Consider the following 14,886-nt stretch of genomic DNA (forward strand, 5'->3'; position numbering starts at 1 on the left):
TATCTTATGAAAAATCCCTCCTAGTTTTGTATTAACTTTTTCATTTAATTTTTGGCTTTTTGCTTCCTGACTGGCTCGCTCACCCATTTCAGCAAGACCAAGGACAAAAAGTAGGTTTCTTTGTCATAATCTCTGCTTCTCTTACATCTAAACTCTGGACTGCGGCTTCTTCTGTCATTAGTTAATGGTCAGAAATGGGAACAGCATCTTACAATAGAATTCTGTGACCTTCATCGCTATCAACACAAAAGTAGATGAGACCTCATTTCCCATATTTTTAAGGACAAAGACGCAGAGCCTAGGTCAGTGTTGGTGATCCTTTTCGACACTGGTGTGCATGCATGGGAGTGCCAGAAACAGGAAGAACAGTTCTCTGGTGCGCAGGCGTGTGCCAGGAAGCTGAGATTCTGGTTTCCAATGTGAGCATGCGCACCAGGGAGCTGCTCTTCTAGTTTCCTGTGCCCCCACATGTGTGAAGACCAGCTGGCCAGCGCGCATATGTGCACCAGAACGGGCGACGGCTGGCGTGCCTGGAGAGATGGCTCTGCATGCCACTTCCAGAACTGCTGCCATAGGTTCACCTTCACGTGCCGAGGTGTAAGGCTGGTACATGTCCAGTATGTTTCATTTCACTTATTCTTTATTTATTAATCAAATTTATATAGCCACCGATCTCACCAAAGGCAGCAAACTCTTGGCAGTGAACAAAAATCAATAAGAACAATAAATAGAAAACCAAAAATGTGCAATATGAAAAAAACCTTATTAATAAATAACATAAAAGCAGAAATACAAATGTCAGGAGATGGAGGATAAAAATGCCCATCTCAACAACGAAGCTATTAAACCGGGTCCTTGATCCCTTGGGAGCCCCAGATCTGACCCAAACATAGCTAAGATATGAGGGCTTTTTGGAATACCAATACCATATTTCATTTGGATAACAAACTTTCATATTTATAATGCACAATAAAAAGACAAGGCATGATTTTGATGATCATACAGGTCTTCTCGATCGAAAGGTTGGCAGTTCGGTGTTCGAATCCCTAGTGCCACGTAACAAAGTGAGCTCCTGTTAGCTCCCGTTACTTGTCCCAGCTTCTGCCAACCTAGCAGTTCGAAAGCATGTAAAAATGCAAGTAGAAAAATAGGAACCACCTCTGGTGGGAAAGTAACAGCGTTCCGTGCACCTTCAGTGTTTAGTCATGCCAGCCACAACACCACGGAGACGTATTCGGACGGCCCTGGCTCTTCAGCTTTGAAACGGAGTTGAGCACTGCCCCCTAGAGTTGGGAACGACTAGCACATATGTGCAAGAGGAACTTTTACCTTTACCTATAGGTCCTCTTTTTTGGACACAATGAATGTGTGAACTCTGGATTGAGCTCTGGATTGAAATTATTGGAGTGTGATTGAGCCTGCTAACTGACCATGTCACAAAAAGTACTGCTTTGTTTTCCAAATCCGCTCTCTGAAATTCTGATGTTTGCTTTAATTTGTTCCAATTGTCAAAATTTTCTTTATCGGATTCTCTATTCAACTTGTCAATTACCCCAATTACTGTCTGCCTGTCTACATTTCTACCTATCTACTTACCTATCTAATTTATATATGGGCACATTTCATAACAAAAGGATACTGGTTTTTTTTTCCAAATTTGCATAATACAGTAGCAGAGTCAGTTTCAGTTGATGGGCTGGTTGAATACCTGATCCTTCTAAATGCCTTTCTATTCCCAGTAATATCACACTAGATCAAATAACTCTTTTTTCTAAAATTTGACCTAAGTGGTCAAGATAGGCAACATGATTATAGCAATAACAAAGCACCTAGACTTACAGTTCTGACCCATAGTGCTTTACAACACTCTTTGAGCATTTGACTAATGTCGGTATATTGCCCCCAACAATCTGGCGTCTCATTTTACTAACTTTGGAAGGATGTAAGGCTGAGTCGACCTTGAGCCAGTCAGAAACGAACTCCAGGCTTTGGGCAGAATTTGCCTGCAATACTGAAACTTTAACCACTGCGCCACCAGGGCTCCTTTTTGACTGGTCCTTTCTACATCTTGGCAAGAGTTGATCTGGTATTTCCCAAGCATTTTTCCCAGAGAAAACCCCCATGTATACAAGGGAAGGGCCCTCTGTGTCTTTAAGTTTAATATGGATAGACTACAGTGGATAAACATTTTCTATTCCCAAGGTCACCATAAGACAAGCATTCTACATCCAAAGAAGGTTCAAGATCAAATATATTTCCATCTAATCTTACACTGTTTATTCTAACTGGCAATGGCTTTCCAATAACAATTTCTTTCCAACCACCTTAATCTTCAATGAATTTGAGCATTTGTTCCACCCCAAGTAGTGGCTGATTCACAAGCTATCCGGAAGCGAATGAGTTATTTTGCTTAGAAACCTATGAACCAGCCCTAAATTTTAATCACTCCTTCATCTCTGACCACAAGATAGATGACCTTTGTAGGATAATTTCTTCACTTCAAAACATTTCTTGATGTTAGAAAGGCCGACTTAACTGTGAATAATTCATTTCCAAGCCATAATCAGACCCATGCTTAGAATTTATATGGAATTAGGGAAGAAGCCACATTTGGCAGCCTTATGGCTCTATTTTCACCAAGCATGAATCCTGAGCTCAGATTAAATTTTTTACAAAAATGTAGCCTGTACATTCTGAACATCTATTTAGGAATAATGGAGCAAACTGATAACAGCCCAGAGACCTAAAAAAGCAATGGCTCCCAAACAGTGGTGGGATTCAAATAATTTAACAACCAGTTCTCTGCCCTAATGACTAGCTGGGTAGGTGGGGCTTGGAGGTCATGTGACTGGGTGGGCGTGGCCATTCAACATCATTCACATCAATGGGCACTTCGCCTTAGCTGTTACAATGTAATAAGGGTTAACCGGAGAAATAGTTTCTGTAAGCAGGGCAATAAAGATTAGGCTAGAAACAACACCAGAATGTTTCCTTCCTGCCTTCCTTACACGATTAGCCCTGTAAAATGGAAAAAAATAAGATTTCTTCCAACAACCGGGTCTCTGAACTGCTTAGAAAGTTAACAACCGGTTCTCCCCAATAGGTGCAAACTGGCTGAATCCCACTATGCTCTCAAACTAAAGTACTAAATCATGGAAGCCTCTTCTAAGGCCATGATTTTGGGCCCTGTGAGGAGAAAAAAAACATTGCTGGGAATCTGGAATGGCTGCTATTCAGCCTTTGCCAAGCTGTCTCAGGTGTTGTCATCCAATATTCATGAAGGGGATGGTATCAATTCTCTGCTAACACAGCTGGCTTCCTAACTGCGCCATTCCTTCCCCTCCGTGCTGTTATTTTTTGGTGGTGTCTGAAAATGGAGGGCAACTGGGCCTGAGTTTAATGACGCAATCGTCCCAAAATGGTGTAGGAGCAGGAAATGGATCAGGAAGTCTTTTCACCATCTCAGTAACTTCCTGTTCCTTTCAAACTACCCCCCCCTCTTTTTGTGATTGTAATTGTGAGATACAAGTAAAGAAGTCTGATTCTACCTTACCTGGAACAGGTAAGTAGTTGCTTTGATTTCTTAATGTCTGAAAGGTTTGTAGGAGTGTTTTTTGCTATGAATGGGTTGGAGAGTATCTATTGGCATATTTGAGAGGTCACCCTAGATCAAGATAATAAAGCAAGCGTACTCGTGTGGGGGAAATGTATTTTTAAAAACAGGGGGGGATACAAAGAGTATGCCCAAGGCACTATTTAAAGAGAATGATCTCCTTGACAGTATTTAGATATCCTGCTGTTCCAAAGAATGTTGCATGCTATTCCGAAATCTATGATGCTAGAAATATATTTTATCTTCAGTAAAGCCCATCACTCTGGGAAAAAATGACTCTGATGGCCACTTGGCTGGTACACCCTCTGTTGCACAAAGTCGCTGTTTTGCCCTCCTTTTTTTCATGCTCCCTCTGTGTAGAAGATAATGTCTTTGTTAAACAATGTCAAACCATCAGATAATGCCAAACAAATCTTTGAACATGGTCTTAATGAGCACCAGTGTAATGCAGGAGTTTTCCAAGTTTAGTTCATATCTGTGTGACGATTCCAGGAGCAGACTGTAACTATAGTATGTCAGTTAGCTATCACCTTCTCCGTTTAGCTCGTGGGAATTGAATAAGACATCCCCAGTGTGTGTGTATGTAAGAGAGGAGTTTCACTATTGCTTTTAATAGATGTTGTCCGATAACCTGAGATTCAAGCTACCTGACTCAGGTGACAATCTGCTTTCCACCAACTGCTTTGCCTCTGGAATCCCCTTGTATCTTCCCATCCTTCCATTTCTTTGCTGCTCACCCAGCAATGTCCCCCACCCATCACTTCCATTGCATTCAGGCAGATGGTCCCCTTCCGTGTTCTCACGTTTCAAAGGAATGTCAATAATTAATTAATTAATTAGCATTTCATTGTGCACCAACTGGCTGCCTTAGGAAAGCTCTTGAAAATTGCTAAATATACTACAGTAATAGAATCCCCGAAAACCAGTTCATTTCTTCCCGGTTATCCCTTATGTTAAGTTTTAGAAGACATACAGTACTTGATGTCATTTTTTCCCCTACGAAACCTTTGGTTTAATTCCAGATGACACATTTCCTTGTGAAAGGCCCATCAGGTTTACTAGGTTTTCCGGAGCTGGGGAGGCTATTTCCACCCTCCCGGAGGCTCGTCAAATGCCTCTGGAGTCCCGGGAAAGCAAAAACATCCCCCTCCCCAGTGATGCAGGAGACTGACACCCACCATGGCCATGCCCAGCCAGCAACCAGGTAGAGAGCCCCTTTCTAAAATTTTGGAAGCCCACCCCTGGTTACATGCACATGTAGCCTGCCAATCCTTGGTGTAAACAGGAGTTTCTTTTCATAGAATCCTACAAGTAAGGAAAGGAAGAGCCTAGGAAATCAATTAGTCAAATCCGTTGCATAATGCCATAGTCTACTATTATAGCATCCTCAACAGATTCAGCTTCTGTCTGAACACTGTAGCGAAGGGGAGTATATTTCTTTCCAAAGCAGTCTGTTCCACCGTTAAACTATTCGGTTAAGATTTTTTTTTCAAATTGTGCAACCAAAATCTACATCCTTGTAATTTAAAACTGTTATTTCATGTCCACTTTCTTTCACAGCAAAATCGCCACGCATTATGTATGCTATGGCCAACATAGAAGGCAGCAGACTGAGGAAACTTGATTTAAAATAATACTGCCTTCCTCCCTCCCTCCCTCCCTCTCTTTCCAGCCAATTGCACAGCTTTCCTAATTGGTTTGTCTGTTTTCCAAAAGCATTAGCCCTGTTAATTAATTAATTAGGCTAAAAAAATCTACTCTGGTTTTTTTTTTTTTTTTTTGCATTGTTGGAGTTGGAAGAGTTGGAAGAATAAATCAAGTACCTCTAGCCTTAATTCATCTTCAAATAAGTTTGAATCCCAGCTTCTTCCCACCTTTGGACTACGGTTAGGGGAGGATAATGGGTGATAGCGTTACAGCTTTTGTGGATCCCTATATATTTCAAGAGGTCAAGATGCAGATGATGCAGAACTGGAAAATAATGTCTAAAGGTCCAATAGAAGATAATATAAATAACTTAAGACTGAACTGTGGAGTCCTTGGTGCCCTTGGAGCTCGGTTGTTTGTTTGTAGACATTTATTGCCCAATTAAGTAACATCATCAATGCCATTTTAATTTATTTATTTATTTTATTTTTATTTATTTATTTATTTATTTTATTAAATTTATAAACCGCTCCCTCTCCCCGAAGGGACTCGGGGCGGTGTACAGACAAAGGTTAAAATACCATATACATAGAAAGACATCAGAACCCCGTAAAAACAAATTAAATAAAAATCTGTACAATAGTAATAAAAATTAAAACAACTTAAAAATCTACCCCAGGAATTTAAAATACCGGCCAGGAGGGTTGAAGATTAAAACTATGATTGGGCCAGGCCAGCTAATTGGAACAGGTGGGTCTTGAGTTTCTTGCGGAAGGAGCGGAGGTCAGTGGTGATTCTAATATCGGAGGGGAGGTCATTCCAGAGGGTTGGGCCCATCACAGAGAAGGCCCTATTCCTGGGCGCCGCCCGCTGGCATTGCTTAGTGGACGGCACTCGGAGGAGTCCCTCTCTGTGAGAGCGAATTGGTCGCAGGGATGTATGGGGTAGGATGCGATTTTAAATGGGGTTTGCTTCTTGTTTATGTAGTTAACTAGCAAGGAGAAAACTACACCCCCACCAACACAGGCAGAGCAAATTACTGTATATAAACAGAGAGCAAACCCCACACTCATCATCACGGAAGATATTACCTACTTGCGTAACATCTACACACACAAAACTAACTCAGAGAACACCAAGGATTCCACAATGGCTAAAGGGCAGGAAAATTCATGCCAATACAATATGAATAATGGCAGTCCATTTGAAGCTCTGGGTATGGACATAGCATATGCGTGAAATACCTACTAGTTCCAATAAATATATGTCATCCTTGAAAAACAGCCATTGTGTGTCTTGTAAAATAGGTTGGATGAAAACTTCTCAATCAGAATCAAATACGTTTATATTTTCCGGAGACAACTTTTCAGTGGTTTATCCCAAACTACAACAAGTTCTAAGAAAGAGTAATGCTTTTACTCATATTTTTCTCTTGTTTCCTTTCCCTCACTATTTCCTTTGTTTGTCTTTCTCTTCAGTTTCTCTCTCAAATGCTTCTTGGAAAAAAGGGATCTCCCTTTTTGGCTTATGTTCTGAGATGACATAATGGTGTTCACAATGTGTTACTTTGCTTACAGAGCTGGAAGAGGAGTCTTTTCAGGCATGAAGTTGGGCAAAACACGTCCCTCAAAAGATGACCATCATCGAAAGCAAGGTATGCATGTGCTCACCATCTAAACTTCAATCAAACCAGTGGACTCCTACAATCTTGTTATACCCTGAGACTGCAAATTTGCAGTTTCAGACTAGGTGCAAGAGATGGGTACTCCCTTGGATTCAAATAGCTCTGTGCTCATTTCATTTTAGGAAAGCCAATTTCCTATATTTACTTATTTACAAATTGATTGGTTGGTTGGTTGGTTGGTTGGTTGGTTGATTTACAACATGTATACAGCCTGTTCCAATCAAAAGGGACTTTGGAAGGGGGACAATGGAATCCTATATAAACAAGAAAAAAAATGCAACATTTCATTATCAAACTCCCCAGTAAACAATCCAAAACTTTATAGGTGCTCAATAAGGTGTCCTAAGAGTCAAAACACTGCTTTGGTTAGTTCAAAGAATGCCAATAGGATAGAGACCATTTGTTCTTCCAGCAAAGAGTGTTCTATAGAATTGGATTTCTAATGAGAAGGTCAGTTGCCTGACCAAGACGAATGTACCTTTTGACTATTCCATGTATGTATCAAAACTGTCATTCATGATTGCATATCATGCTGCCTCTACACTTCTCAGAGAATGCGGTGCAAATAGATTTTAAACAAAACAATCTAGATCAATTCACCCTAACTTGGAATCCGCTAGAACAATGATGGTTGTACAGAAACATTGAGCCCACGCTCATCAGCGCCACACTATGGAAAGCTGAACTTCCGGGTTCTAGCATGCATGCGCGTACAATGATCAGATGGCTGGCGCTCAAGCACAGGCCCTTTTGGGGAATGCCATGTGCGCAAAAAGATCAAGTTCTGGAAAAGCCAAACTTCCGGGTTCTGGCGCATTTGTGCACCCGACAATCAGCTGGACGGCACACATGCACACACCAGTTTTCAGCACTGCTGCAAGCGTGAAGGACAGCTGATCATTACATTCACATGCATGTCAGAAACCTGGAAGACAAACAGGCAAGGCTGCGCATGCCAGGCAACATGGCTTCATATGCTGCTTTGGGTATGCGTGCCATAGGTGCACCATCACGACTCTAGAAGCATGAATTTTCACCTGTTGTCTTGCTAGCTGGTGAATTCTGAGAGCTGAGAATCATCTATTTGGAAGATCCAGTTTGGAGAATGCTCATCCAGTCCTAAATTGTATCATGACTGGATCACAGCTCACCATACTTTCTCAGGTTTCTCTCACCCTTCTTGAAAGGATGCTCATTGTTAAAGTTTTGTAGTCAATCAAATGTTTTAACTATGACTTGTCTTTCCTGGACAGATCAACCAGCTATCTTGGAAGCAGAAGATCTGGACCGTAAAGCAATACGGCTTGGAGGTGGCCTGGATCCAGATACCATCTCCCTGGCATCCGTCACAGCTGTCACCACCAATGTGTCTAATAAGAGGTGAGTACAAGACAACCCAGAAAGTGGAGATCAGATCTATACATGTCAGAATGTAAAAATGGTATGAGAAAAAAATGAGAAATGTGGCACTTAACATTAGAGGCAAAATATTAACCTATCAAAACATTTTATTTATTTCTATTCTGCCTTTATTAACAAATAACTACATATTATAACCTTTTGCTTAAAGTTCAAAGGGTCTCATCAAGTTTATTACTCCTTCTGTATGGTGTTAGGAGTTTTGCCTGGTTTATTCATAAGCTAAACTATAAGCCACCATTTGCATGTCACGAAAGATATATTTATATGTTGTGCTAACCCAAAATGAAGCCAGCCACACATTGTATAAAATATACACAATGGGCTAAATATTATATTGTTATTTATTATGTCATTGTTATTATTATCTTTCACTATTATCATGGTATTTTTAAGATCCAAGCCAGATATTAAAATGGAGCCCAGTGCAGGAAGACCAATGGACTATCAGGTAAGATGGTTCCAGTCTCTCATTTGTGTTATGGGAGTAATATTGGTACGTTTCATGGCATCTTCCATGTCCCAAAGCAGGAATTGTTGAAGGCACATCTGGTGGGGAAATGTGATAGTAGTTGAGTTCCAATTAGTACAACTCAGAAGCATGCTTAAGCCATGCTTAGTAAATCTGTGCTTGATTGAATCAATGCAATAGCTTTGGTTCACACAAGGTATAGAATCAACATCACGTGAAGTTTTAATACCACTTTATAATGCCTTGGTAAGGCCATACTTGGAATACTGTGTTCAATTTTGGTCGCCACACTGTAAAAAAGATGTGGAGATTCTAGAAAGAGTGCAGAGAAGAGCAACAAAGATGATTAGGGGACTGGAGGCTAAAACATATGAAAAACAGTTGCAGGAACTGGGTACATTTAATTTAATAAAAAAAAGGACTAGGGATGACATGATAGCAGTGTTCCAATATCTCAGGGGTTGCCACAAAGAAGAGGGAGTCAAGCTATTCTCCAAAGCACCTGAGGGCAGGACAAGAAACAATGGGTGGAAACTAATCAAGGAGAGAAGCAACTTACAACTAAGGAGAAATTTCCTGACAAGTAGAACAATTAATCAATGGAACAACTTGCCTCTAGAGGTTATGAATGCTCCAACACTGGATGATTTTAAGAAGATGTTGGATATCCATTTGTCTGAAGGGGTATAGGGTTTCCTGCCTAAGCAGGGGGTTGGACTAGAAGACCTCCAAGGTCCCTTCCAATTCTATTATTCTATTCTATAAGAATATTCTGAATCATAAATCACCACAAATTAACATAGTATGAGGGTATAATAAATAGTATTTAGCATTTAGGTTAACATAGTATATGGCAATAGCAATAACACCTAGACTTATACACTGCTTCATAGTGTTTTACAGCAGTTTACAGAGTCAGCATATTGTCTCCAACAATCTTGGTCCTCATTTTTCTTACCTTGGAAGAATGGAAGGGTGAGTCAACCTTGAGCTGGTAAGATTCAAACTGCCAGACTGCAGGCAGCCGGTGATCAGCAGAAATAGCTTGCAGTGCTCTAACCACTGTGCCACCTTGGCTCTTATTATATTATGTGAAGCAGCTATATTCTCCATTCTACTGCTAGATAACATTTAATATCAGAATAGAGCTGAAAGGGACTTTGGAGGCCTTCTAGTCCAACTCTTCCTCAAGCAGGAGACCATTTACCATTTCAAACAGATGGGTGTCCAGTCTTTTCTTAAAAACCTCCAGTGATGAAGCACCTACAACCTCTGAAAGTTTTCAAGATTCTGCAGATTGATAGGCCTTTCTGGTTTTTGCAAAGCACCCATAGGTAGCATGTAGCTCCTTTTAGGAAGAAAATGAGTAGAGAGAAATTAGAAAGAAGATGATGGATCCTTCGGAATGAATCTAACAATGTGTTTCTTTTTCTTTTCTCCCCAGGTCAGCATCACAGTAATTGAAGCACGGCAGCTGGTGGGGCTCAACATGGATCCTGTAGTGTGTGTGGAAGTGGGAGATGAGAAGAAATACACCTCCATGAAGGAATCAACTAATTGTCCCTACTATAATGAGGTTAGCTCACTACCTGTAACAACTGACCTGTCATTTCCTTCTTGATGGATATTTAGGCTTCAAAAATTTCAGCAATGGGTTCTCTGCTCAGTGGCTGGGTGGGCGTGGCCATAGTGGGCAGGGTCTAGTCAGCCTCCTGCACCAGGGTGGGGGGTGGGGGGGGTTCACCTTCCCCAGGTTCCGAAGGCTTTCCTTGAGCCTCTGGAAGGGCAAAAACTGCCCCCGGGCTCTGGAGGTCTTCCAGAAGGCCCGTTTTCCCCTTCCCCTAGCCTCTGTACTTACCTCACATCCAAAATGGGCCACGTGGAGACTCCTGGCAGGGACATAGTGGGGTAGCAGGAGTGGGGCATGGTGGGCCAGGCCAGCCAGGCGTGGGATTTGGAGGTTCTCCGAACCAGCCATAACATTAGCTATGGGTTCTCCCGAACTTGGGCAAACACATAGCAGCCCGCCCCTGGGAAAAACCCAACAAATGCAGAAAAAGAGGTTCCTCTTAGCTATCAGTGAGGCTTGGAAACTGATTTTTGCAGTAGGGCTGAAAGGTTGCCTATCTTTTTAGGCAGTGGTAATACTAAACACCAAGACCACAGAATACTGGAAAGAAGTGAACTGAAGCATCTTAGTCAGTACTTGGGGGGGGGGGGGGGAATCCAGATATAAGCCAGTTTATGACTTTAGGTCAACAAACTGATTGGTGGAAAGGGAGAGCAGGGCCACTGGGTATGACAATAGCTAAATATGTACATCATTTGATCAAGGCTAAAGCTTCTGCTCTTCTTACTTATTACAAGTAGCAGATTGGGCCAGTGCTGGATTTTTGTCTTCATCCACCCCTCAGAGAAACTACCTTTTTACTTACATTAGCAATTTCCGGTTCAAAATATGAGAACTATATGGCACTAGGCAGGGGTGAAATCCTCCCAGTTTGGCCAAACTGGTAGGGACGATTGCCATTGGTTCTGCGAACCAGTAGTAAAAAAAAAAAGCTTCCAAAGATCGAGCGGCTCAGCTGTGAGCCACACGATCATCGGAAGCTCCCCCCCCCCTGCTTTTTAAAGCCAAAGGCACTTCTCTCTGAGCATTCTTAGAAAATAAAAGTAATGGGGAGGAGGGGTGGGGATTGGACTGCAACCATCAGGAAATATGCTCATCTGCCTAGAGAAAATGTTGAGATGGCAAATTTGAGAGAGACTCATTAGTTTTCCCTCTGGTGAGTGATTATATTCCCTTAAACCAATCATTTTTGCCCATGACATGCTTACAAAATTTTGAATGGACCCACTGGTTGAGAAATGTTTGGATTTGTAGTATAATAATAATAATTGTAGGGGTTACAATTCACAAAATAAAGTATTACAATTCCATTAACCAAACGGTAAAATTGTCTTCATTTAATTTCGATTCTCAGGTTATGATTACATGAACATGCTTTTTCATTGCTTAGAAGTACCACAAACGTACCATTTTTTCCCCAGCCTCAAAGGCAGGTTTTCAAAAGGCAATTTGGATTAGTTTTCTGGTTTTGTTTTTTGAGGAAAAAGTAGTAAACATTTCACTTCTCATCCCAAAAGCTTCATCAGTTCTGATGGCAGGGGAATGGAAGCCTAGGTACTGACTGTTGAGACTGGATGGTGGGAGGATGGAAGGCTAGGTTCTGTTGAAAAAAGAGAAACAACAGTCCAGTTGCCTTTTGAAAAACCACCTTTGGGGCACCTATGACCTGGAGGACTGAGAATCATCACAGACATTTTGTGAGGAAAAACCCTGAGGCTGCCTTGACACAGGGAATATTTATGTCTTTCTCAAATTAGCCTCCCATCCCTAGAATTGTTCTACCAGTGCTTCTAGTCTGCCTAAAGGCCAAACTAAATATCCAATGGCCATATATTTTTTAAACAATGAAACTGTAAAGAAATATATCTGGAGAGAACAAAATGACTTATTATTTTCATTTGATTCTGTATTACTGTTCTTTTTACTACCAAGGACCTTGGTGACCCTTTTAACTCTCTCTCTCTCTCTCTTTTTTTTTTTTTATATTTCAGTATTTTGTCTTTGACTTTCACGTTCCCCCGGATGTCATGTTTGATAAAATCATCAAATTATCGGTGAGCAATGTTTACCTCTCAAGTTGGAATAGTCTCTGACGCATGACTGAAAGTATTCCTGCTTTGAAAGATGACATCCAGAGATGCAGCTAGAGTAGATATGGATAAATAATGGGGGAGATAACTCTCCTTTGAGCTGAGGTTGTAACCTAATGACTTCATATTGAGGCCTAGCAGTGCAGTGATGAGAATGCAATTGTCAGGGTTCCAAGTAACACCCCCAATGAAAGAAGACTCTGAGGCTTGAGGTTCCTCAAAGTCCCATTTTATTAGAGGTGTCATTTTGACGCATCTGGGAAAACCCCAATCTGAAAGTTTCCAGGTTTTCCCCACCCAAATGAAAGTTCAAGTCCCTGCCCAGCACCCTCATGTCTATCACATGGTCCAATCAGGCACCGTCCCAACTGGAGATGCCTCCCAGTCACACCACTCCAAGTGCAGGACAAAATGTCCTTGACTTTCTGAGAAAGGAATGTTATTTTGACTATATCTATCCCACTCCATATAATTCCCCTCCCAATTTCCCACAGCACTAAATGTGGCAGGTCTGAAGGCCCAATGCAAAAGATGGCTTCCAGGCAGTATTGCAGGCTAACTCTGCTGACTGCCAGGAATTCAATCCTCACCAGTTTAAGGTTGACTCAGCCTTTCACCTTTCCCAAGCCAGTAAAAATGAGGAGGCATTTTTAGAGGGCAATATGCTGACTGTAAGCCACTCAGAAAATGCTGTAAAGCACTATGGAGCAGTATATGAGTCTAAATGCTATTGCTATTCATCTCACTTTGTGGGCATCGATACAATATAGTTTGCCATAGCCTTTTATTGGTATTGCCTTTCAATTTACATTAATGTTCACCTATCAGAAGAAGCAGGGCTTCAGTTGTATGGTTGTGGCCGCCATCTTGACTTTTTTGGGGCACAGATAGTCTGTAGACACTCCTGGGAGAATGGCTGAAGGTGTTATTTATTTAGAATCACATTTTTGACAGCACAGCTGCCTTGAAAACCTAGTAGAACTAGTAAACTGAAATCATTGCACTGCAAATCTTTTCAGTAAGATATGTGTAGCTGCAGCATCTTTGCTCCTCTCCCGAGAGTAGCAAAAAGAGAATAAAGGATAAGCAAGAGGAGGGAAATGTAGTGTAATGTGAGCATTCACTTAATTTGAATAATTTAACAGAATTAGGGAAAGTGTCTTTTTGGTAGCCTGCAATACATGCAGCTTTGGGCTCATTAACACTTCACCTGCAGAAATTCATCCTTTACTGACATTAATAGGATTGTGTTTTAGTATCTCTTATATTTCAACAATGCATTTACTTTACTTGATAGTATTTATTTTCTTAGTTATGTTTTGAACACCAGGCAGTGGGCAGTGTAAATGTCCAAACCAGGAAATAGATTGGAGTGGAATGGAATGGAATGGAAGGGAGGGAAAGGGAGGGGAGGGGAGGAGAGGAGAGAGGAGAGAGGAGAGGAACGGAACGGAACGGAACAGAATAGAATAGAATAGAATAGAATAGAATAGAATAGAATCAACATTCAATCAATCTATTAAAGTAGAAAAAAAAACCTAAGGGAAAATATAGTCCCAACCACAGTTACCTTATTTAGCCACATGACTTTATTGTTACATAAAACAGCGACTAAACTTTACTCTCTCTCTCTCTTTAGACTATGTGAAATATTTAAAAATGTCAGGGTATGAATTCCGCCCTGGAAATTAATGAGTATGGATCTTGGCATATCCTTGAAGTATACTTTTGAAATAAGAAAAATAAACCCGAGGCATAATCTAAAAAAAAAAAAAACATTTTAATGTAAAGAAAGTAAAAATACAAACTTACTAAGCTAATAATTACATCTTGGTAGAGCCCCTTGTCTGCCTGGCATACAGACAAAGGAAAGAAGGTAAAGTAGGTATGGAATGTAATGACATGCGCAGTAAATCATTGCTGATAAGAGGCAGTTCATTCTGCCGTATAACTCAGAATGTAGGCACAGCTGGCAAACCAAATAAACGCAGTGACAAAAAATCCCATTGAAGAAATACTCAAACACTTAGAAAAATAAGAGAGGTCTTTACTTTACACTAAGGGGGGCCTCGAGGCAGAGGTAGAGAAATCTCCCTGGGGAGAGCATTCCACAGGCCTTCTGGAGGTGGTTTCTAACTCCAAGGCAGGTTTTCCTGGCAATCCTGTGGTCCTCTGTGCCTGAAATTACCTCTGTTTTGTGAACTTGCAGGTGATTCACTCCAAGAACATCCTGCGCAGCGGAACCTTGGTGGGTTCCTTCAAAATGGACGTTGGAACTGTCTACACCCAGCCAGGTGTGTAATGCAGATATATATATGAAGAAAGAGTTGT

General features: G+C 41.1%; 1 protein-coding gene across 1 annotated transcript in view; it reads left to right on the forward strand.

Annotated features, from left to right (window-relative positions):
- OTOF (otoferlin) overlaps positions 1-14,886 on the forward strand; it is a gene marked incomplete at its 5' end in the record, with an annotated part of 209,536 nt that overhangs the window by 122,297 nt on the left and 72,353 nt on the right. The window contains 6 exons of the mRNA XM_081944293.1: positions 6,838-6,914; positions 8,198-8,324; positions 8,760-8,814; positions 10,280-10,411; positions 12,457-12,519; positions 14,765-14,849. Of these exons, the coding sequence (XP_081800419.1) occupies positions 6,838-6,914; positions 8,198-8,324; positions 8,760-8,814; positions 10,280-10,411; positions 12,457-12,519; positions 14,765-14,849 (539 nt within the window). The remainder of the gene's footprint in view (positions 1-6,837; positions 6,915-8,197; positions 8,325-8,759; positions 8,815-10,279; positions 10,412-12,456; positions 12,520-14,764; positions 14,850-14,886) is intronic.

Source organism: Natrix helvetica, assembly GCF_964273705.1.
Source record: "Natrix helvetica genome assembly, chromosome: 2".
Classification (NCBI taxonomy): Eukaryota; Metazoa; Chordata; class Lepidosauria; order Squamata; family Natricidae; genus Natrix; species Natrix helvetica.